At 33.7% G+C, this 23,001-nt stretch overlaps 4 protein-coding genes and 1 long non-coding RNA gene across 5 annotated transcripts; 2 read left to right on the forward strand and 3 right to left on the reverse strand.

Annotated features, from left to right (window-relative positions):
* Positions 1-2,267: 2,267 nt before the first annotated feature.
* LOC108855371 (B3 domain-containing protein REM14-like) lies at positions 2,268-4,643 on the reverse strand. The gene is made up of 7 exons (XM_018629180.2): positions 4,534-4,643; positions 4,153-4,435; positions 3,879-3,988; positions 3,509-3,785; positions 3,267-3,361; positions 2,747-3,184; positions 2,268-2,659 (listed from the first exon to the last, which is right to left on the reverse strand). Exons 1-7 carry the CDS (start codon positions 4,591-4,593, stop codon positions 2,399-2,401), a joined length of 1,524 nt encoding a protein of 507 aa, XP_018484682.1. The 5' UTR covers positions 4,594-4,643; the 3' UTR covers positions 2,268-2,398.
* A 1,375-nt stretch (positions 4,644-6,018) lies between these two features.
* Positions 6,019-8,524, reverse strand: LOC108855372 (putative B3 domain-containing protein REM15). The gene is made up of 8 exons (XM_018629181.2): positions 8,441-8,524; positions 8,058-8,343; positions 7,792-7,901; positions 7,381-7,699; positions 7,217-7,280; positions 6,921-6,966; positions 6,533-6,835; positions 6,019-6,453 (listed from the first exon to the last, which is right to left on the reverse strand). Exons 1-8 carry the CDS (start codon positions 8,489-8,491, stop codon positions 6,190-6,192), a joined length of 1,443 nt encoding a protein of 480 aa, XP_018484683.1. The 5' UTR covers positions 8,492-8,524; the 3' UTR covers positions 6,019-6,189.
* A 2,235-nt stretch (positions 8,525-10,759) lies between these two features.
* Positions 10,760-12,470, reverse strand: LOC108850790 (B3 domain-containing protein REM12-like). Its single transcript, XM_018624268.1, has 4 exons — positions 12,369-12,470; positions 11,581-11,739; positions 11,080-11,460; positions 10,760-11,008 (listed from the first exon to the last, which is right to left on the reverse strand). The coding sequence occupies exons 1-4, from the start codon at positions 12,468-12,470 to the stop codon at positions 10,760-10,762; spliced, it is 891 nt and encodes a 296-aa protein (XP_018479770.1).
* A 5,731-nt stretch (positions 12,471-18,201) lies between these two features.
* Positions 18,202-18,949, forward strand: LOC108855376 (uncharacterized). The gene is made up of 2 exons (XR_001950024.2): positions 18,202-18,651; positions 18,741-18,949. It is a non-coding gene; the product is annotated as an uncharacterized LOC108855376 (long non-coding RNA).
* A 1,763-nt stretch (positions 18,950-20,712) lies between these two features.
* LOC108850791 (uncharacterized) lies at positions 20,713-22,842 on the forward strand. The gene has a single exon (XM_018624269.1). The coding sequence runs from the start codon at positions 20,713-20,715 to the stop codon at positions 22,840-22,842; it is 2,130 nt and encodes a 709-aa protein (XP_018479771.1).
* The last annotated feature ends 159 nt before the right edge of the window (positions 22,843-23,001 follow it).

Consider the following 23,001-nt stretch of genomic DNA (forward strand, 5'->3'; position numbering starts at 1 on the left):
AAAAGTTATGTGTTCATATAAATGTTGCAACTTTGGCATCATTAGTGTATTGTGAGTCTAACAAAGGTTGATTATTAATTCGTTTGGTGATTTCATTCTTCATTTTAGATCATTTTCTGTTGAGCATGAAGGCGCATCTTTCGGGAAATATTGTTTCCATTCAAACCACAATTTGTTTCTTTTCTTTCTGTTAATTTGAATAATACTTGATAAGACCGCACAGGCATGTAACCCCCATATTGCATACTAGTTCCAATATGTTATAAGCAGTGTTGTTAAACCCGGACCGAACCGGTGGTCGGACCGGGTTCAACCGTGAATCGGATACTAAACCGGGTTGGGTTAATGCTAAAACCCAACTAACATTGACCCTGTTAAAAACTCATATTGAACCGTTAAAAACCCGGGAACCGGCGACCCAACGAACCGGCAAAACCCTGGTTCGTATAGAAAACAAAAAAAAATTAATAAAATAATTAGTTTAAGAAAAAAAATAGGATTTGTGATAAACTGTAATTCATAAGGTATTGTCATATTTGACGTTTTTTTCCTTTGAGTCCCTGACGTCTCTACAAGACTGTAATTCACAAGGTATTTTATACTTTGGTGTCTTTGATGTCTTTGTAAAACTTTTGCGATGTACTAAGTAATAGAAAAAAATGATCAATAAATATGATTTCCACCAAATTCAAACACAGAAAAACAGTAATTGTCACAGTGAAAATAAACAACCGTCCCAACTTTGCATTAATGTGTATAATTTTTTTGAAAGATGATAAAAATTTATAGTGATAAAAACCATTTAAATTTGAACTATTAGATTTTTTATTTTTTTTATTACATTTCAGTTTGCTATTTTCTAAAATATGCATATTATATACAAAATATTATTAAATTTAGTTTAATACATCAAATCCGGTCGAACCCAATCGAACCAGGTCGAACCACATTGACCCATGACCCAAAAAGTTTCCGGTTCGCTCGCCGGTCAGGTTTTAAAAACAATGGTGTTTGGCAGGAATGTTGCGATTGGTTTGCCCGGTAAATTTGACAATTTTTGGTCCAACCACAAGAAACGCCTTAAAAGACTCTGGGCTTTGTTCGCAGTTAGTAAATCTCCCATTGGAACTTGCAACATGCAAGACAGATCCAGTTGACCAGGCAGATACCAGTCTTAATCTCATCCTGGGCGCGGATCGAATATCCAGGTTTTTGAAGGTATTAGTGATTTGCTTCGAATGTTATGGATATCTAATTTTTTGATTTGCTTTGCTTCGGAAAAATACGAATATTCGGAAAAACGGATATCCGAAAAATAAATAGATATTTGCGGATATTTGCGTATACTTACGGATATCTCATTTTTTTATTATTACAAATAATCTTAAAAATTCAATACAAATTTGTTTTGTAAAATATTTTTTTTGCTTAACAAATATAGTGAATCTACATATTTTGTAAATTTTTAAACTTAGTTAACAATTATAATAATACAAAACTTAAGAAAAATATTATAATTGTCATAAATGTTTTTTCTTCTTTTTATGTAATACTTTTATATAAGTAATAATGTGAATAGAATCTGTCAAATCATATGTTAAGAATAATAATTATATAATTTTATATATCTAAAACTTTAAATATAATCAAAATATACATGTATTTATATATTGACGGATCGGATCGGATATTCGCTTCCCAAAATTTTAGTATTTGTGATTTGCTTCGATTTTAACGGATATTGAGTTTGAATATTTGATTTGCTTCGAAAGCTTACGGATATTCGAAATTTTCGGATCGAATAGTAACGGATAACGAATCGAATCAAATTTAACGGATAAAATGCCCAGCCCTAGAGTCATAATGTCTCAATTTTGCAACTATATGAAGAGTGATGCTAGTGGTTCTAATCTGCACTTCACATGCAACTGACTGTCAAAAGCATTTAAACTGAAGCTACTACATCGGAGTCTCGTCTGTAACTTAAAACTCTGCATGCGTCCAATGGTGATAAATAATACTCAGGATCCAATTGGCTGCCCTGGTCCCCAATTAAAAGTCACATCTTCCTCTCTAATGATACAACCTGCCTTTCAGTTACATTTGTGATTGTTAAAGCTTCTTTTTTTTCAGCGGAAGATACTATAAAATTTTTGATTATTTATGTCAATGCTTTGATGTTTTTTAGTGTTTCTCTTTGGTGTTGTTTTTGTGTGATGTTTGATTACTTTCTACAAAAGGTAAAACAACATTTCACAAATCCCCGTTTACAAAAATAAAAAAACATTCACAAATCCCAAACTACAAAAAAAGCCAAACGTTGATTCATTTTAATTCGTCATGGTTACTTAAAAAGCAAGATAACAGCATATAGTACACAGATACAGTTTCATTTGGTCTACTCATGCTTTATCTTAGAGCAGAACTTGAGGACACAAGTTTTGTCTCCTTCCCATATCAGCTTCACAATGATAGATTCACCCGTCTTCACACAGTTGGCTTTGAAGAACGCTTGCCAACCTCCTACCAATCTTATTTTGTCATTATTAGTTTTCCCAGACCGCAGAACCGTCGACCACTTGACACCGTTTTTGTCCAACAGTGTCATTTTAGTTTCTTCGTCGATGCCGTGCCACCTGGTGAAGCGTAAGGGAAGAAACTGCAATAAAGATTCCAAAATAAAAGGATTCAAGACTGAACAGAACTTAAAATGACAAAGGGCTTTTCAAGTGATGATAACACTAACCAGTGAATACTTTTCAAGATTGAAACGTCTAAGCGTTAGTGTCACAAATCGGTTTTGGGATTGTGAAGATGAAGCTTTCCATGTCGATCTATGTTTCTTGATTTTTTCCACATCTTGGCTGCTCTCTTCGTCGCTTTCTGGTTCTGTGGAAAGAGACTCTACTTCATTAGCTTCTGATGAGCAATCTTCTCTCTCTTTAGGGGTCAAACGTAGAGCCAGAGTTCCTCCTCTTTTTATCAGTTTGAAAGTGAAAGAAGTTCCAGCTCTAAGTCCATTTGCACTACAGAAACTTCTCCACCCTCGTGTGATATACATAGTTCCACATGATCTCTTTCGTTTCAGCTTTAGCTTCCACGTTCCACCCTTGTCATTCATCAGAACAATCTCTCCACATCTTGTGTCTAGACCATTTTCCCTTGAAAATTTCATTGGAAGACTCTGAATAAAATCATTTATAACACAGCATGAGTTCTATCTAATTCACACCATGGTATATATATAATTAAGAATAGAAGAATACCAGTGTGTCATAACGTAGGGTTGCACGCGAGATATTAGCCACAAAACAAGAGGGATCTAGTGAAGAAGACTCTGCTTTCTTCCTCTGAATCTTCTCTGAAAAAAACAAAACAATTCAAGTGGTAATGTAAGTATGTAACAGTCAAACGGATTATCTCTACTTACAGGTTCATATTTCCAAAATGAGCACCATTATTATATGTCTGAGAGCCAGGAGTCAGAGAGACACAGAACCTAACTCACCGATGTTTCTCTCTTCTGACTCTGACTTTGACTCTATGGAGGACAAACGAAGAACCGGAGCTCCCCCTCTCTGGATTAGTTTGAAAGTGTAGACACCTCCAGTTTTAAGCCCATTGGCAATACAGAAACTTCTCCACCCTCGTCTGATGTAAGTAGTCCCACTTAGCTTTTGATTTATAACTAAAGTCCATGATCTACCCTTCTCATTCATCAGAACAATCTCTCCTCCACAGCTTGTCTCTAGACCATTTGCCCTCACAAAACTCTTTGGTAGGTTCTGAAAATTCATTACAAATACAACATGACTTTTTGATATATATTTGATCTTAGTGTATGTTTTTCTTGCTTGTTCAAATGAAGAGTAGAATACCAATGTGTCATAGCGTAGGGACGAAGGCCAGATATTAGCCAAAAAACAAGAGGGACCTAGTGAAGAAGACTCTGTCTGCCTTTCTGAATTCTTCTTATTTGGAATATTCCCTGAAAAAAAAGAAAAAAAAATAAATCTCAACATGCAAATAGTCAAACTGATTCTCTCTGCTTCTACATGCATATTACAGTTTAAAACTTTGTTAGTTGGAGCACATTTTTTAAAAGCCAGTCTAAGATTCAGTGTTTTAGACAGAGACAGAACACAAACTCACCGAGGTTATTCTCTTCTTCTGAACACGACTCATACTGAATCTCACAGGCACTAGGTCCCAAGAGTGTTACGTGGAAAGCCATGTCTTTCTCTTGCCTGAAAATGAGAATGTCGCCGATACGGAGATCGTGTGCAAGAGCGAACTCTTTCCAACCATCAGTGAGTTTCTGGCCATCTTCTATTTTCACTTCCCAGGTTATATTTGACGCGTCTGATCTCAGCTTCGCCGTATGGTACTCATTTTTTCCTTGTATATACTTGGAAAAGAAAGCTACAGGAATTGTCTGAAGAAACATGCAGTTACAAAACCAAACCCATCTCTCAGTTAGCTTTTTAGAGAGAGACATGGACAGATATAGAAAAAGGGAAAGAGAGAGAGTACCAAGTGGCTGTGGAAGCCAGGAAGAAGAGGCTTGAAGAAACGTTTATGCGCCATCCTCATAAACTTCAGAAGCTCTGAGACTCTCGAACTATAGGGCTTCAATTCTTGGGGGAAACAATGTAAATAACCCAAAAAAAAAAAATGTAAATAACCCAACTTGAAGACAGCGATCATTTATTGTAGGCTTCTTTCGTTTTGGTTGGTTAAAGACTTAAAGTCAAACAAGTGATCTTTAACACTCTTATTTATTGTACAGCTTCTTCTTTTCACTTGAAGCCTTGGTCTCTCCATCTTACATATTTCTGTTTCTAACTAACCTATTTGCATTTACTAGTCTCATGAGAACATAACTCAAAAGACAGGAGCTGCGTTGTCATGTTAATTAAATTCCAAAGTGAAAGATTCTCTAACTTTAAGCCATTCGCTTGTGTTACAAAAAAAGCCATTCGCTTAGCAAAACTTATCCCAACTTTAGGCCATTCGCTTCACAAACCATTCTCATAAATCCCATTTGAATTTACTAATTTTTGAATAAGACTCAGTTCGATTTTTTTGGTTTGGTTCAAATCGGGTTATAACCAATGTTTGAAATACCCAAAATTCTTTTAAAAAAGTAGTAAACTCGAGCAACACTATTCAAAATATATAAACTATTTAAAAAGTATGTGGTTTATTAGTCAATTATATAATTGTTATTTTGTAAATTTTCATATGTGTGAGATTTCAAAAGATTATCAGTCTGTCCATGCAACTTCAAACTATCGTCATTTAGTTATTTTTTTTTCAAAACAATATTATATATATAACATACAAAAAAATTGATAACCAGACAATCCAAATTTTTATATCTAAAAGTAAAGGTTTAACTCAGACAACAATATAATTTTATTACTAGTTATTATAATTATTACGATTTAGTTATTATAGTCACAATATTATATTATTTTTTATTCATATAAATTACGACTAAAAACTTTAAAACAAATGGTTGCCAAAAAAAACTTTAAAACAAATGGTGTTACTAAAAAAAATATTTTAAAACAAATGAAAGTAAGATAATGACTAGTTATTATAGTTATTAAGATTTAGTTATTTTATACTCCTTCCATTTCAAGATGTTACATGTTTTGTTTTTTTTCACACAGACTAATAAAATATATTAAATTTAAGTATTAAATGCATAATTTTCTGTGATTATCTATTTTTAATGATTTTAAACCAATAAAAATTCAGTAAATATAATTATTTTTCTTGAAATTTAATATTAATTATTATTATTTGATAAAAATTGTATTGAAAATATAAAAATGTATCTTTTTGAAACAAATTTTTTTCCCTAAAATATGTATTTTTTTGAAACGGAAAGAGTATATATTTATATTTATATATGATTTTTGAAGCATATTCGACCAAATCAACATTTTAATTTTATCTAATTTTATAATATTAAAATATCTCAAATTATATAAAATTTAACCCATCAACATTTTGAACCAAAGTTAGTCTAACGTTCACAAATCCCCAATTGGACTTCTTAAGTTAAAGCCAATCATTACAAATCTTACATTAGAAAGAAAGCACACACTTGATTCATTTAAATTTGTCTTGGGCAGTGGGGACTTACAAAAAGCTTAAACATTACACTCAGACACAGTTTCATTTGGTCTCATGTTTCACCTTAGACCAGAACTTAAGGACACAACTTTTGTCTCCTTCCCATATCAGCTTCAAGATGGTCGATTCACCCATCTTCACACAGTTAGCTTCAAAGAACTCTCGCCAACCGCCTACCAATCTTACTCTATCACTTGTTTTCTCAGACCGCAGATTCGTAAACCATCTGACACCGCTTTTGTCCATCAGTGTCATTTTAGTTTTCTCATTGATGCCATGTCTCTTGGTGAAGTGTAAGGGAAGAAACTGCAAAAAGGATTCAAATACAAAATTCAAGACTCGACATAAGGTCAAAACACAAGTGGCTTGGAGTGATGATACTAACCAGTGAATAACCTGTGAGATTGGAAGGCTTAAGAGTTAATGACACAAATTTGTTTTCGAATTGTGAAGACAAACGTAGAACAAGAGTTCCTCTTCTTTGGATCAGTTTGAAAGTGAAGTAACTTCCAGCTCTAAGTCCATTGACCCTACAGAAACTTCTCCATCCTGGTGTGATATACATAGTTCCACATGAATTCTTCCGTTTTAAATTTAGCTTCCATGAAGTACCCTTTTCATTAATCAGAACAATCTCTCCACTTCTTGTCTCTAGACCATTTTCCCTTACAAAACTCTTTGAAAGATTCTGGAAATTCATTACAACAGAACATATCTTTGATCAAACTCAGACACTATAATGAGAGTTTTTGGCTCAAATTAGGAGTACATACCAGTCTGTTCTCTTGGAGGCTTGAAGGCGTTACATTAGCCACATAAGAGCATGTTTAACGCCAAAAACTCTTCATTGTCCCTTAAGTGGGCCACCGAGAAAAAAGAAAGAGAGAGAGAGAGAAAAAACAACAGATGAAACACAAGAAGCAGCGACACGTGCAGTAAAAGAGTAAGGAACGTTCCTTCCTTCGCTTAATTAAGGTATGTTCCTTCTCTTTTTTCCTTTTTTACTTTTATTTTAATTGCAATTACTTTTAAGAACCCTTCTTAAGGCACATCAATAAACATGCTCTAACAAGAGTGATCTAGTGAAGAAGACTCTGCATCTCTTTTTGGATTCTTCTTCCTCTGAATCTTCTCTGAAAGAAGAAGAAATCAATCCATTTGGTAATGTAACAGCCAAACTGATTACAAAACATTTCCATATAAATAATTAGAGAGAGAAAGAACACAACTCACTGAAGTTGGTCTTGGTCCCTTCATAACTTTCCGGTTCTACCTCATCACCTTCTGAGCTCTCTTCATCTAACTCTGAGTCTGTGGAGGACAAACGAAGAACCGGAGTTCTCCCTCTTTGGACTAGTTTAAAAGTGTAGAGACCTCCAGTTTTAAGCCCATTGCCACCACAGAAACTTCTCCACCCTCGTCTGATGTAAGTAGATCCACATAGCTCTTGTTTTAAAGCTAACGTCCATGATTTACACTTTTCATTCATCAGAAGAATCTCTCCACATCTTTTCTGTAGACCATTTGCCCTCACAAAACTCTTTGGTAGGTTCTGACAATTCATTACAGCATAACATCATTTTGATATAATTCAGACCTTAGTATAAGAGTTTTGTTCTTTTGTTCAAATCAGCAGTAGAATACCAGTTTGTCATGACGTAAGGTGGCAGGCGAGACAAAGGCCACAAAACAAGAGGGATCTAGTGAAGCAATCTCCTTTTCTTTTCTTGGATTATTTTTCTTTGGTATATTCCCTGTAAAGGAAGAGATAAGTCTGACATGCAAATGTGACATACAAATAGTGTGACATGCAAAAAAAAAAGTGTGACATGCAAATAGTCTAACTGATTCTCTATACTTCCATATGCACAGAGAGAGATTCATAGTCACGGAGACAGAACACAACTGACCGATGTGGTTCTCCTCTTCTGGACAGGACTCATATTGAATCTCACAGCAACTGGGTCCCAAGAGTGTCACGTGGAAAGCCATGTCTTTCTCTTGTCTGAAAATGAGAATGTCGCCGATTCGGAGATCGTGCGCAAGAGCGAACTCTTTCCAACCATCAGTGAGTCTCCGGCCGTCATCTTCTATTTTCACTTCCCAGGTTATCTTTGACGCGTTTGATCTCAGCTTCGCAGCCGTCTGCTCATTTGTTCCTTGTATATACTTGGAAAAGAAAGCTACAGGAATTTTCTGAAGCAACATGCAAACACAAAACCATACCAACCTCTCAGTTAGCTTCTATGAGAGACATAGACAGATATAGTAAAAAGGGAAAGAGAGAATGTACCAAGTGGGTGTGGAAGCCAGGAAGAAGAGGCTTGAAACGTTTATTCAACATTTTCGGAAGCTTCAGAAGGTTTTAAGAACTCTACTCTGCAATCCCCTGGAGAAAATAATTTAATAAACCAACTTGAAGACGACGTTTCGTTGTCATATTTATTGTAGAGCTTGTCCCTTTTCATTATATTTATTGGATACTTTATTTTTCTATTAGAGATTTAAGACGAGCAGTCCGCATCTAAATAATCCGTTCATGGCTGTTTTAGGGTCTGATTGTTACCGTAGAGGTTTTAAATTAATTGTAAAGTCTTTAAAGCTTAGATTTATTTTAATCAGACTTTAAGCTATCTAAAGTTATTAAAGCCTTCCTCGCAAACAGATTTCTGACGAACTACAAAATTTTTGTTAAGAATTTTGAATTTACAACTTTTACATAATGGATGGATATACCCTTTCTTCAGAAATCTGTTCGAAAAATTCGTTTGAAAATAAAATTGTTCATTGGAAAATCGTACATAACGAATATACTTTTATGTGGAAAACTTTCGGATGAAAAAAGTTCGTTGAAAAATTCCAGTGAAATTATGACAAATTCAAGCAAATCTGTATTGGTCGGTATTCTGTCAGAAATGTTCTTATTTTGTTGCAGTGGTTTGACTATATATTTAACTATATCCTGCATTGAAATTATCAACTTCTTTACCTAAGAGTATCTCCATTAAAGGTTTAAACCCCTAATCTCTTAATTGTTCCAAAAAAAAAATATTAAAAAAATCGTGGGGCCCATATTTTAAGTGAACATGTCTCTTAAAAGTTTTTCTGAATGAACATGTCTTTTAACTGTTTCGCGGGCCCCACACCACGTGGCGGCCCGCGATTGGTTTCGCTCTTTTTTTTCTTTTTTCTTTAAATTAAAAAGAAAAAAAAATTGTCTTGGAATTCGAGCCCAATCTCACTAATGGAGATGTTCTAAACAGTTTCAAAAAAAAAAATATTTACCTAAGAAGAGGTAAAACAATTACAATTAAAGTTTTTTGCTTGTATTTTTTTTTTTATCGGATGTCCCCGAAGGGACAAGTTTTTTGCTTGTATTTTATGCTAAAAGCCTAAAAGTAACTGATTAATTTTGGCATCTTCTGTTTTGAAGAATTTCTCAACAGGTTAAATACGACGTGTTATTTGAAGACATTTTCTGGATTTGATTATTTCTTTTTCTAAGTTCTTTATAATTTTAAAGGTTTTAAGAAAAGTATGGACCATTTGGACAGATTATATATTACTATCAGCTTTTTATTGATTTAGAAAAACTTTTATAGGACTTCTATTATTATCAGATTTAAATTAAAATGAAGTTATTATTCATTTCTTTAACTTATTTATATTGTTAATATATTTATTTATTCATTTTTAAAAAAATTTCTAAAAGTAATTATCAATTAATTATTTTAAATAATTTAATCTTTTATTTATTCTCTAATATTTTAATTTCATATTAAATTTGATTTAAAACTAAACTCATAAGTTATACAACAAAAAGTTACCATGGTCTATTTTAATCAAATAAGTAACTCATATATTTATTACAAGGTTACTATATAATTTACTCTTTTACCACATAATTATTACTCAAAGTTACATCAAACTACCGTATATACTGCAACTAAAGATTAAGATTTAGTTTTTAGATTTGGTTTAATTAGGTTTAATACTTATGCTCAAAGTTTATCTTTTTTTCAGTTTAATACTCTGTCATTGTATTGTTATGGTTTAAGGATTGGATTTAACATTTAACTTTCCTTTATTTAGATTACTCATATGTTGTCTCACCACTGTGAAAGTTTTAAATTTGAGTTTAGGCTATAAAACTTAGGGTTTGAGGTTTGGACTCCGAATTTAGGATTTATCTTATACTTATAAAAAAGTTTCACATATGGAATATGAGAAAGTGTTAGGGTATGCCAAAAAAAAACTGATTGATGAAAGACAATTGTTTGAACTTTTTTTTTTTTTTTTTTTGCTAAATGCAATTGTTTGAACTTACGTGAAACGATGCGATAAGATGAAAGTTTACCACGTTCAAACTAAACGTTCAATAGCAAACAAACTTGGACAATAGACAGCTTGTCCAATAACATGAGTCACAGTTTCATGAAAGTATATGAGAAACATAATCATATGGCCATTTGGATATTAGTTATTTACTTATTTATCAGAACTGAAAAACATAACAAACGAAAAGAAAACAAACAAACATAACAAACGAAAAGACTTTGTTTGATGGGAAGACTAAAGGCAATTCAAATGCTTTTAATTAAAACAATTTTTCTTAGTTCCCGGAGTTGGGACAGAACTTGAATACCGGACCTGTGTCCTCTTCTTTAATGAATACTAGGCTGAATGAGTCACCTAATTTTACACCATTAGCCTCACAGAAATTTCTCCAACCAATTCCAACAGCCACGGTTCCATTTCTTGACAAAATATATCCCCACCACTTCATTCCATCCTTGCCAACCAAGGTTATTATTCCAAGCTTCTTGATGCCAATAGTTGTCATGAATTCACTTGGAAGATGCTGCAAAATATATAATTTAAGATACCATTTCTAATCCACCTCTTTTGCAATATTTGTTTTAATACACTTACCAATGTACATGCTTTGACATCTTTAGTTTCAAGGGCCAATGTCACTACTCGGTTTTGGACGATTGAAGATGTATCAGTACTTCTCTCTTTCTCCATGGCTTTTGAAGGTTCTCCTCTCTGATTTTTATCACTGGTAGACTCTGTGTTGACCAAGCTGAGCATAGGAATTTCATTTTTCCATACTAACTCCAAGGTGAAGTATTCACCCGTCTTTAACCCATTTGCTTTAGCAAAATCTCTCCATCCCTTTCCAAGACACAGTGCTTTTCCGGATCTCTCCTCTCTTATATTCACTTTCCACTTTACACCATCTTTTCCTACCAGAGTTAGCAGCCCTGGTTTGGTCATGCCATTTGCTCTCATAAATGGCACTGAAACATACTGAAAAATGTTTAAGAGGATTACGTAAGATTAATTTCAGAGTAAATAATATGACCAAATTAGGGTTGATCGTGTAAACTAACCATCGGGAACAAGAGTCGATTGTTAATTAGAACTCACCTGTCTACCTATTATGAGGCTGTCATGTGCAAGTTTTAACCTCATAAACTGTTTTTGGCTTGGTGAAGTTGGAGGACGTCCCCGACGCTTCTTCTTGTTATTATCACCTTGTGTACCATCATGGATAGATTCTGTGGGGCATAAATCTTGTCGAAGAAACTGCACAAAATATATTAAAGGTTCAGACCTTTTCAGCATTTACTCATATGATGCCAAGCTATAGAACATTTAACAAAAAGCTCTATTCATGACTTAGCTAGAACCAGATACTTGCTACGCATGAAATAAGGAAGGGAAAGTAGGCAAATAAACCAAACCAATCCACTACAAAACGACATGTTTTGTTCACATATTTTACACCATCTTCAAGACATGCATGCACAAACTAATTGGGAAAAAAACTAATATTACATGTTCTGGTATCGAGTTTAGACGGATTATGGATTTCAGCTTTAAACTTTCCGGTGTTTAATAAAAGAAAAACTAATATTTAAATTTTTTGAAATCAAATCAAAACCACGTCATTTTTTCCAGACTAAACCACAAGGGGATCTTAGTCCCAAGCATAGGTGAGAGAACGGACCGCTTAGGACGATGTTTTTAAAAGATAATTTTAATGGTATGTAGGGCACTATAAAATTTTTACATGAATAATAAGGGCACAAAGTTTTAAGTGATCATATAAGGCATCAAGAAAATTTTGAAAATGTTTGACCACCTGTTACCATAATTTTTGTTTACAATATTAACGAGAGACTAAAACACAGTATGCAAAAACGTACACATACCTGAGTATCTTTGCGTACATTCGAAGCCGTGACAAGAGCCAAAGGACAATTTGTTTCTGAATTGTTCATCTTCGCTTTCTTTTTCCCTAGCAAGTTCTGCATCAGTAAAAATGACCATGTTAGAACAAGTTATGTATCGAGATGTAATCTGCGCTAACACATATATGATAAATATAAATTGTATAGATAATACACGTCTAATTCAAGGCTATTTGCAGATTCAGGAAATCAGAAAATCTTTTTTTTGTAAATTAGAAATCAGAAAATCTTTCTTCAACGATTTAAAAGACTTCGTTTCATTATTTTCAAGGAAAGGATTTTTATTTCGAATATTTGAATCAAATAAAAGATAAATAATCTAGAGCCGTAATTTCAATATAAAATGTTGTTTAGCACATACAGAGGATCTGTTTCTCCACGCTTAGAAATGAAACATACCTTAAAGATACGGCAACAAGAAAAGGTAAGGTCCTCCCAGAGAAAGAGAGGCGGAAATTTCCTAGACCTTAGCTCGAATCTGAAATCTGGGTGCTTAGTTTACAGCAGTGGGTATATGATATAAATATGACAAAGCTTAATAACTTAGTTGTCTTTTTGGAATTTAATTCAAAATTAATTAATTCAAAGTTAATAGTATGGAAAACTATAAAATCTGGTCAACAAGTATAGATATATTACTGAAATTGAAAACAAAATACCAACTTTGTGGTTGACTCTTATCATATGTATTACTACATAAAAGATTGCAAATTTTGTTTTCATACAAGATTGCAAGTTTTGTTTTCTGATTATTATGAAGGATTTCGATAACAATTTTCGTATAATCTAAAATAATTTGAAAATCCTATATTTATTAAAATAGAAATCCTATATATAAAATTTCTAGATTATTATTATAATGTCACTGATCAATTGTTTTTATTTTTGGGTTTAAGGAAGCTATGTGGGCTTAGGCACAAATTAGCAATTCAAAAAACGTACATGAAGATATTACACATCACTAAGTCAGAATATGGGAAATATCTTTATGTAGATGGAGTTTGGAAAGAAATGATTTATCTTTACAAGGAAGTACTAGATCTTCACCCGTCTGATTGGGCGGGTGTTTACTTTAACTTGTAAAAATATTATCAATTTATATCAAATTGGAAACTATTGGATTTTATAAAGATGATCCACGTTTTTACTATCATATGATTGTTATTATATTTAATGTACTTGTAACACGAAAAAATACTAATGTTAGTATATATATTTTTGCATTGTTTTTTATATTATAACCATATAATATTTAAATTAATAATGACATATATATATATATATCGTATTAATGGACAACAAATCTTGTTTGAGAAAAATATATTTTTACCTTTGTATTATATAAAAACTATAAATACCAATAATTATAATAAACAACCAATAATTACAATGACCCAATAAATAATCTAGTTATCAAAATAGATGATAATAACAAATTAAATAATGTGGCCCAATTCTATGGTAACAATTTTATAAAAAATAGAAGTCCAACCAAAAATAGATGTTATCTTTGTGTTCAAACAACATTCTAATTTTTTAACTCTGAAATTTATGTTGCCAAACAAAAGTAAAAAGTACTTATACTTTAATAAAATAGATGGTTTTGCAGAAAATAAGGTTTAATCGACAATATGATGAGATCCTTGGGTATCTGATTTTTTTTTATTATCCTTACATGGAAAATGTGAAGTTTTGATATGGACAATAAAGTATACGAAGATCCTACATATCACACGGATGTGATATTCCCACCGGGCTATATATTTTCATTACGTGTCTATACCAACCGAATGCCCGGCTTTCACTACTTAGTTAAGAGAATTGCAATGATGTAAGGATATTTTTCAATTTTGCAATCCAACATATTCCAAATAGAAAAAATATAATGGCTGATAAACTTATACATGGTCCTCGGAATATGATTTTTTGCTATGATATATATTGATACAATTCCACTGAATTGGCTTTCGAATATCAAATCTATATAGGGTTATTATAACCTTTGTTGGAAAAAGATATGTGAACTATATCTATGAACGTGTATTAAGGAATAAATTAATGAAATTGAATTTTAAATAAAGAGAGGTATTACTAGAAAATAATTAAATTAATGGACGTGTATATATAGTTATGTTGTTATGTTTAATCTTAATATTTTTTTTTGTGCTTTATGATTTAACTGTAAGCATGAATTTATTTGTCACATATATTCATGTTTCTTTGATTTTAATATGTTCGTAGTTAATTAGGGGTGATTGTCTTGGTGTGCAATAAGACTTACTCTGGGAGTGGGATGACTGTAATATCTCATTTCTTGTATATGGTGGTGCATGTGGAGAATATTAAAAGAGTACGATGAGCCTGCATATTTCACCAAAATTCATTTATCTTTTCGATCATTTGTCAGAAGGAACTCCAAAGTTACATGTGTTTGAGTTGGACTAGCTATACTACCACTGTACTACACAACAATTTGTATTAGTATTTAGGGATCAAATCATCACATACAAAAGTTATACTACCAATCTACGGGAGAAAAATAGAGCTAAAATGAAAAAATATATTGAAAAAGAGAATGTAAATAAATAATGAAAATGAGATTTAAATTTATAAACTAAAACATTTCGCAGCAGGAAATTCTCAAAAAAAAAAAAAAAACTCAAATCATGAAAATGATTGCTAGCAAATAAATGTAATAATAACCATTTCGAACTCAGAGAACTTGATTAAATCAGACTTTCACTGAAGTACTGATCCCTATGTGATGACATGTGAAACTTAACTTATGTTGAATCCAACAACCTAAACATGCATTATAAGCATGTTCGATTTGTTCAAGAAATTTCTAACATCAACTTCCATTTGCTAAGATTATTCCGCTAATCAAAGTTAACTAATACATTTAAACAGTCACTTTCAGTGCATTAAAAACATAGATATCATAAAATAGGTGATTAGTCAAGTTTAAGCATACAAACAACTTAAATGAAGAACCAGATGATATTATCATAATCTAAAAATCAATTTCAACTAATTAATTCACTACTCAAACATGGAAACAAAAACACATGAAGCTGATGAATAGTGCATTTATCAATGTAAATTAGCTACATGCGTGGGTTCAAAAATCTTTTCTAGGATATAATACGAAATTGTGTCTTTGATGCTTATAAATATCTAAAGCTACGAAAACATATATAAGAAATGTGTCGTCGAATAATGGCTGAGAAAATAAAAAAAAAGGTCAAGATCACATGAGGATCAAATTTTAGGGAAAACCAAATTGAAAAAAGAAATGTGCAGTAAAATGCACATAAAATTAATTTAACAGTTGGATCGACCTACATCCACTTGTATGAGAAAGGTAACTAAATTCTCATGTCCAAATATGATCTCAATCCGCCAGTGGGAAGTCTTGTAGGCATTGTCAAACATCTAACACATTTACATAATTATGCATTTTTATTAATTTTTTGCACCCAAATTGATTCCCTTGTTTTCAAATCCCAATATATAAAAGAGATTGAGCTAGAGCGTTAAAGATATCCACATCACCCAAAAAGATCAGCCAATGAAAGAGTGTTGTATTGCCACATCAAACATGTTACTCAACACTCTTCATTTTGTTGGTCTTCTCTCTCTCTTTCTCTTCTTCTTCTTCATCATTTCAACTTTTATAGGGCTTCTATTACTATCATATTATTAAATTAAAACTGAAGTTATTATTATTTTCTTTAACTTATTTATATTATTAATATGTAACTAATTAATAATATCAATAATTAGTAGTTTGTAAATTTCTATTTTTAGTAACTCTAAAAGTAATACAAAGTTATTATTATTAATTAATTATTTTAAAATAAATTAATCTTTTAGTTTTCACTAATATTTTAATTTATTCTCTAATATTTTAATTTTATATTTTAAATTGATTTAAAACTAAACTCAAGTTACACAACAAAAAAGTTACCATGATCTATTTTAATAAATATGAAACTCATATTTCTGTTACAAAGTTATTATATGATTTACTGTCTTTACCACATAATTATTACTCAAAGTTACCTAATGTACTGCAACTCAACTTTAAGATTTAGGTTTTAGATTTGGTTTAGCTTTAATACTTATAAATGCTCAAATTTAAATATTTCTTTTGTCAGCTTAATACTCTGGCATTGTATTGTTATGGTTTAAGGTTTGGATTTAGCATTTAACTTTCCTTTATTCAGATTACTCCTATGTTGCCCCACCAATGTGAAAGTTTTAAGACCAAAACCCTAGATCTAGATCTATTGTGTCTGGGTGGCCGGCGGCCTCCTCTCCATCTCCGGCTGCCCCTCCCCCTTTTTGCTTATCTTCTTTTTCGCCCTTCCTCATTCTCTTTCATCTGTCTTTCATCTGTCTTTCTTTTCTTGCAGCTCTAAGCTTTTTCGCCACCGCGGTTTCAGATCTGGCGGTTCTTAGCTCGGAGTTTCGGTGAAGCATGGAGGCGGGTTTGGCGAGCGGTTTCTTTGGTTGAGTAAGGCAGTGGCGGTTTAGATTTGGTGTCAGATCTGGCCGTTCGAAGTGGGTTGTTCCTTTCTCACCGCCTTGCTCCTCCTTCTCGTGGTGGGTAAACTGGCTCGCTTGGTCTGCATCGGTGTTGGATCTTGTTTGACGGTGGAGGTTCGGTGTTCTTATGCTAGTTTTTCTTAAGTCCCGGCGACTTGTGTTTTAAGGTCGGTCAGTCAAGTTTTCTAAAGGCTCCGGGGATGCTGCGGTCCGTACTAGGAGGTTCCGCTGCAGGTTCTCTGTGGTGGGTGCGGGAGAGGTGGTTGGTTTCTGGTCTTGTCAACCGCCACTCTCCATCTCGGTGGCTCTCGTTCTGAGCTAGTTAGCTTTCAGGAGCATGATCTAGGGCTGTCTCCTGTCCACTTCTCTGATGTGGTGCTGGCTTTCTCTATCTCTTCACTACAAGAATAATAGAAAATAGCAAAGGACTGGCGACGACAATTCCGTAGCCACAAAAATTAGCGAGGAAAGTGGCGAGAGAAAGCGACAGAACAAAAAAATATTAAAGTTGTAGCTAATTTGTAGCGATCTATAGCTATTTAGCTACGAATATGATCCATAGGCATTCTGTAGCTAAATAGCTACTAACTAGCGAGGAATAAATTGTCGCAGAAAGTTTTATAGTTATCAACATATGGCTATAAATAATTATGTATCTTAACTTATATGTATGTGTTATATGTATGAAATTTGCATTAGAAACTAATAATGCTTGATAATGTGAGTTTGAGTTATATGTTTGAAACACTTTAATTTTGATGTTTTGTGTTTGGTTGATACTTGAGTAAGAGACATAATATTTAGTTTAGATTTTAGGGGTTGTGGTTTATGATTAAGGGTTAGATGTTTTATAGTTAAGAAATCCTTATAAAATAGTAAATTATAATTTGTTAGAAATTTATATAAGATTAAGAAATGTATGAATTTGTGATGTAAAAGTTTAAATATTTGGTTACTACTTCAGTTAGAAATTATGTTATAGGGTTTATATTTTAGGGATTGTGGTTTAGGGTTAAGAATTTATAGATAAGAAGTTGTTAAAAAATAGAAAACTTGGTTAGAAATTTATATTAGACTATTAAAATGTATAAATTTGGTTATTGTAAATATTTTCTTTTTGATTTTAACATCGCAATTATTTTTTCATTAGTTATTTTGCCTCCAGTCAATCTCTCGTAAGTATTCTGGCTCCACTAATTGCCTCTATTTTCTCATTTCCCTCCTAAATATAATATCTAAAAAAACTACTGTATTAAATAAAAAAAAGTTTTGACCATTGATTATATTTTAATCGAAAGGCTATAAATCATTCTTTTGTGAATCCTCCACTTTCTTTCTGATTGGTCAATCTATCAAAACTAAGATTGTCATTTCTGGCCATTGATATATTTAATCCTATGGTCTAGAATCAATTTGTTCTATTATGTTTCTTAATTCAACTCTCTCTCTCTCTCGCTAAGTTAGAAGAAACACAAAAGTAAATTGTATTAGATTCAACCCTCACTCTCTCTCGACCATGATTAAAGCCTCATCAACGAAACTTGACGCGAGTCAGAAGGAAGAAGACCTGCGGCGGATATGGTGAAGAGAACACACGGCGGAGACGGCGAAGCGCATGAGCTGCGGCGGGGAAGGTTCGACAGACTCGCCTTTGGTCAAGCTCTGCGTTGGCTTCACCTCCCCACTACCACAGGTCATCTCGCTTCCCTTTCTCTTATCTGGTCTCTCAATCTCTTCCTCTTTATTATAATATTTGTAATTGATTCTTTGTTTTGTTTACAGATCTGAGAATATAATGATGAAATGGGAAGGAGAAGTGGGGCGTGGTAGTGGAATGGTGGTGCGGCGGTGCCAGCGACTGTAGGGGCAGTGCAAGCTAGGTTTAGATTTTGAGGGTCTTTTTGGTTTAGTTTGATTGATTGGTTTAAATTTTGTAAACCAGTTCAAATTTGTAAACTAATTACGATATATAAAAGTGTATTAGTTTCTAATTTGTATTTTGTAATTTATATTTTTTCTTTTTTTTTTGGTTAATATTGCTCTATAGCTATAGAAAGTTTGTAGCAAAGTTGTTGCTAATTGCAACAGAATGAGTGGTAGCCTCACCGTCACTAACTGGCTACGAATATTGCTCTTGCAAATCGGTTGCTAGCTGGCTACAGATTAGCTACAAATCATGTTTAGCGTGGACGCTGAGGCAACGGAATTCATCTGTTGCCATCCGTTGCTTGACCAATTTTAGCTACAGATTATATTTTTTAGCTACAAAATAATCAGTAGCTATTCTAGTAAATTCTTGTAGTGCTTGTTGTAGGTCCATGGCATGTGACGATCTCAGGTGGTCCTTTTTCCAAATAAAGCTCATTTTTGTCTACGCAGATGAGCTTGCTCAGATGTTGCTCACTGTCTATGGTTGCTGCTGATAAGGAGGTCTCTCTCGAGCTGTTCTTGAGGAGCTAATCATTAGGAATTGTTCACCGGGTACTGCCAAATCTACCGGGTTCAGCTCTCGACTTCTCGTATTAACTGTGGTTCCAATTTTGCGGCAAGAGTTTGTGCTGAGTTTGGTGTAGCCTATGGTCTGGTTGTTACTTTGCTTGTAGTTGTTGCTGGTCTTGTTTAGCTTAGATTGAGTTGTTGTTTAGTTTAATTTCTTGCATCCTCTGCTCCTTGTAACTTCTGTATTTCTGTCTAAAACTTGAAAATGGTAATAAAGTTTTAACATTGTTAACAAAAAAAAAATGTGAAAGTTTTAAAACTTGAGTTTAGGCTACAAAATTTAGGGTTTGAGATTTGGATCAGAATTTAGGATTTATCTTTACTTGATTTAGGATATCAAACGGACAGAGACTTATAAAAAAAGTTTCACATATGGAATATGAGAAACTGTTAGGGTATGACAATTGTTTGACCTTTACGTGAAACGATGCGATAAGATGAAAGTTTACCACGTTCAAAACTAAACGTTCAATAGCAAACAAACTTGGACAAGAGACAGGTTAACAGGAGTCACATTTTAATGAAAATATATGAGATACATAATCATATGGCCATTCGATCGATATTAGTTTTTATCAGAACTGAACAACATAACGAACGATTTAGCAAAAGAAAAACACATAACAAACGAAATGGTCTTTGTTTGAAGGGAAGACTAATGTCAATTCAAATGCTTTTAATTAAAACAATTTTTCTTACACTACAAGAAAACACGTTTTTGGCGACTGATTTTACTGACTGCATACGTAGTCACTAAATTTACTGACTGGGTTACGACTGATTAGAGACTGTTCTACGACCGCAAAACATGCAGTAGGGAATCAGTCGCCAAATAACGACTACAGAATACAGTAGCAAAAGCAGTAGGCAATCCGTCGGTAAATAACGACTACAAAAACCAGTAGCAAAAGAGTCGTTCATTAGCGACTGAATACGGACTAACATGTAGTCGGTAAGAAACGGTCGGTAAATTAGTCGGGAAATATAGTGACTGTTTAGCGACTGATATACATTAGGTGAAACAGTCCCATGTCGGTCGTAAAAAACCGGTATAAACACGTGAATGTCGTTACTATGTTAGGTGTAACAACTTTTTACGACCAAATAAATCAGTCACTAAAATCAGTCGTAAATCAGTAGGGAAACAGTCGGAAATCTTTTTATATATACACACAACGAAGGCATTTTTTCTTCGTGTCATGCGTGAAAGAAAGAAAAAAATCAGAAAAAATAAAACTAATCGTTCAGTGACATAATGGGAGGTAATTACAACTACACTAACTTTCGAGATTGGATGTACAAGAGGATCGATGAAGAAACGGGGAACTTCTCGGAAGAGTTCATATCGGGAGTAGAGCAATTCATGACATTTGCAAACAGTCAGCCTCTAACACAAAGTAATAATGGTAAATTCTTTTGTCCTTGCAGTGTTTGCAAAAATGAGAAATTTCTTCCGGGGCAAAAAAATTGGAAACATATATATAGTAAAGGGTTTATGCTCGACTATTATGTGTGGTACAAGCATGGAGAAGAACTCGATATGGCTCTAGGAACAAGTTATGCTGATTCGACGCATTTAAGTGGTAGTGAAGATCACATTGGTAATGCAGTAGAAGATAGATATGTGGAAATGGTGAATGATGCATTTCGTGAAAATGTGAATTTTGATAACTATCAACATGGTGATAGTTGTCAAAATCCAGTTGATCCGGAATGCAATCACTCGAAGAAATTCTACGACTTGTTAGAAGGAGCGAAAAATCCTTTGTATGATGGTTGCCGAGAAGGTCACTCGCAATTATCATTGGCTTCTAGGATCATGCAAAATAAGGCGGATTATAATTTGAGTGAAAAGTGCGTAGATTCGGTATGTGACATGTTGATAGACTATTTACCAGCTGGAAACCAATCAACCGGTTCACATTACGAGACAGAAAAGTTGATGCGCAATTTAGGTCTCCCGTACCATACAATTGATGTGTGTGTTAACAATTGTATGATCTTCTGGAAAGAGGATGAAAAGTGGGATAAGTGTCAGTTTTGTGATGCACCAAGATGGAAGCCTAGAAACGAACGACGTAGAACCAAAGTGCCATATAGTCGTATGTGGTATCTACCTATTGCTGACAGATTGAAGAGACTTTATCAGAGCAAGAAGACAGCAGCAGCAATGAGATGGCATGCAGAGCACCAAGCAAAGGAGGGTGAAATGTCTCATCCGTCAGATGCAGCAGAGTGGAAATACTTTCAAGATCAACATCCCGGGTTTGCAGAGGAACCCCGTAATGTTTATCTCGGCTTATGTACGGATGGATTCAATCCATTTGGGATGTCTAGTAATCATTCGTTGTGGCCAGTGATCTTGACTCCATATAATCTACCTCCTGGTATGTGCATGAATCCAGAGTATTTGTTTCTCACAATTTTGAATTCTGGGCCAAATCACCCACGAGCTAGTCTAGATATCTTCCTCAAACCTCTAATTGCGGAGTTAAAAGAGCTGTGGTCTACTGGAGTTGGAGCATACGATGTCTCTTTGAATCAAAATTTTAATCTTAAAGCTGTTCTTCTTTGGACGATAAGCGACTTTCCAGCATATGGGATGCTTTCAGGATGGACGACTCATGGTAGGTTGTCTTGTCCAATTTGTATGGAAGATACAAAGGCTTTTTATCTGCCGAATGGAAGGAAGACATGTTGGTTTGATTGTCATCGAAGATTTCTTCCTCGTGGCCATCCACTGAGGAAGAACAAAAAGGACTTCTTGAAGGGAAAACATGCTATGAATGAATTTCCACCTGAATCTTTGAGTGGTGAGCAAGTTTATTCTGAGCGGTTAAAAGGTGTCAATCCACCAAAAACGTCTGAGTGTGGTGGAAATGGTCACGATAAGAAGAAACCTGGATATGGAAAGACCCATAACTGGCATAAGGAAAGCATATTCTGGGAGCTGCCGTACTGGAGGGATCTTAATCTTCGACATAATCTTGATGTTATGCATATTGAGAAGAATTTTTTCGACAACATCATGAATACTCTTATGAGTGTGAAGGGCAAGTCGAAAGACACAATCAAATCAAGATTGGATATAAAACTTTTCTGTGATCGGCAACACTTACATGTTGATAGTGATGGTCAAGCTCCTTTTCCTCCCTACACACTGGATGAGAACGCAAGAAAAAGTTTATTGGAATGTGTGAAAGTAGGGGTAAAATTTCCAGATGGTTATGCTTCCGACTTAGCTAACTGTGTTGATATGGAGAAGCGCAAGTTTTCAGGCATGAAGAGTCATGACTGCCATGTGTTTATGGAGAGGCTACTTCCATTTATATGTGCAGAACTCCTAGACGAGAACGTCCATCTTGCTTTATCAGGTACAAATTAATTAATTTTAAATTTATGATATGGTATATTACAATTCTAAGTGTGTTTATAAATTGGATTATTAATGACTTTAAATTTTAATATATATATTGCAGGGATTGGTTTATTTTTTCGTGACCTTTGCTCGAGAACTTTGCAAAAAAATCGCTTAAAAAAACTT

Source organism: Raphanus sativus, chromosome 4, assembly GCF_000801105.2.
Source record: "Raphanus sativus cultivar WK10039 chromosome 4, ASM80110v3, whole genome shotgun sequence".
In the NCBI taxonomy this organism is placed as follows: Eukaryota; Viridiplantae; Streptophyta; class Magnoliopsida; order Brassicales; family Brassicaceae; genus Raphanus; species Raphanus sativus.

What these genes read in the sequence shown, in the direction of transcription:
- LOC108850791 (XM_018624269.1), top strand. Translation starts at nt 20,713, where the DNA reads ATGGGAGGTAATTACAACTACACTAACTTTCGAGATTGGATGTACAAG.
- LOC108855372 (XM_018629181.2), bottom strand. Translation starts at nt 8,491, where the DNA reads ATGTTGAATAAACGTTTCAAGCCTCTTCTTCCTGGCTTCCACACCCAC. An exon ending in CTGGCTTCCACACCCACTTG is followed by an intron (nt 8,344 to 8,440) that starts GTACATTCTCTC and finishes ATGTTGCTTCAG; the next exon opens with AAAATTCCTGTAGCTTTCTT. An exon ending in AGGGACCAAGACCAACTTCA is followed by an intron (nt 7,281 to 7,380) that starts GTGAGTTGTGTT and finishes TTCTTCTTTCAG; the next exon opens with AGAAGATTCAGAGGAAGAAG.
- LOC108850790 (XM_018624268.1), bottom strand. Translation starts at nt 12,470, where the DNA reads ATGCAGAACTTGCTAGGGAAAAAGAAAGCGAAGATGAACAATTCAGAA. An exon ending in ATGTACGCAAAGATACTCAG is followed by an intron (nt 11,740 to 12,368) that starts GTATGTGTACGT and finishes TATTTTGTGCAG; the next exon opens with TTTCTTCGACAAGATTTATG. An exon ending in GCCTCATAATAGGTAGACAG is followed by an intron (nt 11,461 to 11,580) that starts GTGAGTTCTAAT and finishes AACATTTTTCAG; the next exon opens with TATGTTTCAGTGCCATTTAT.
- LOC108855371 (XM_018629180.2), bottom strand. Translation starts at nt 4,593, where the DNA reads ATGAGGATGGCGCATAAACGTTTCTTCAAGCCTCTTCTTCCTGGCTTC. An exon ending in AGAAGAAGAGAATAACCTCG is followed by an intron (nt 3,989 to 4,152) that starts GTGAGTTTGTGT and finishes CTTTTTTTTCAG; the next exon opens with GGAATATTCCAAATAAGAAG. An exon ending in CCCTACGTTATGACACACTG is followed by an intron (nt 3,185 to 3,266) that starts GTATTCTTCTAT and finishes GATTTTATTCAG; the next exon opens with AGTCTTCCAATGAAATTTTC.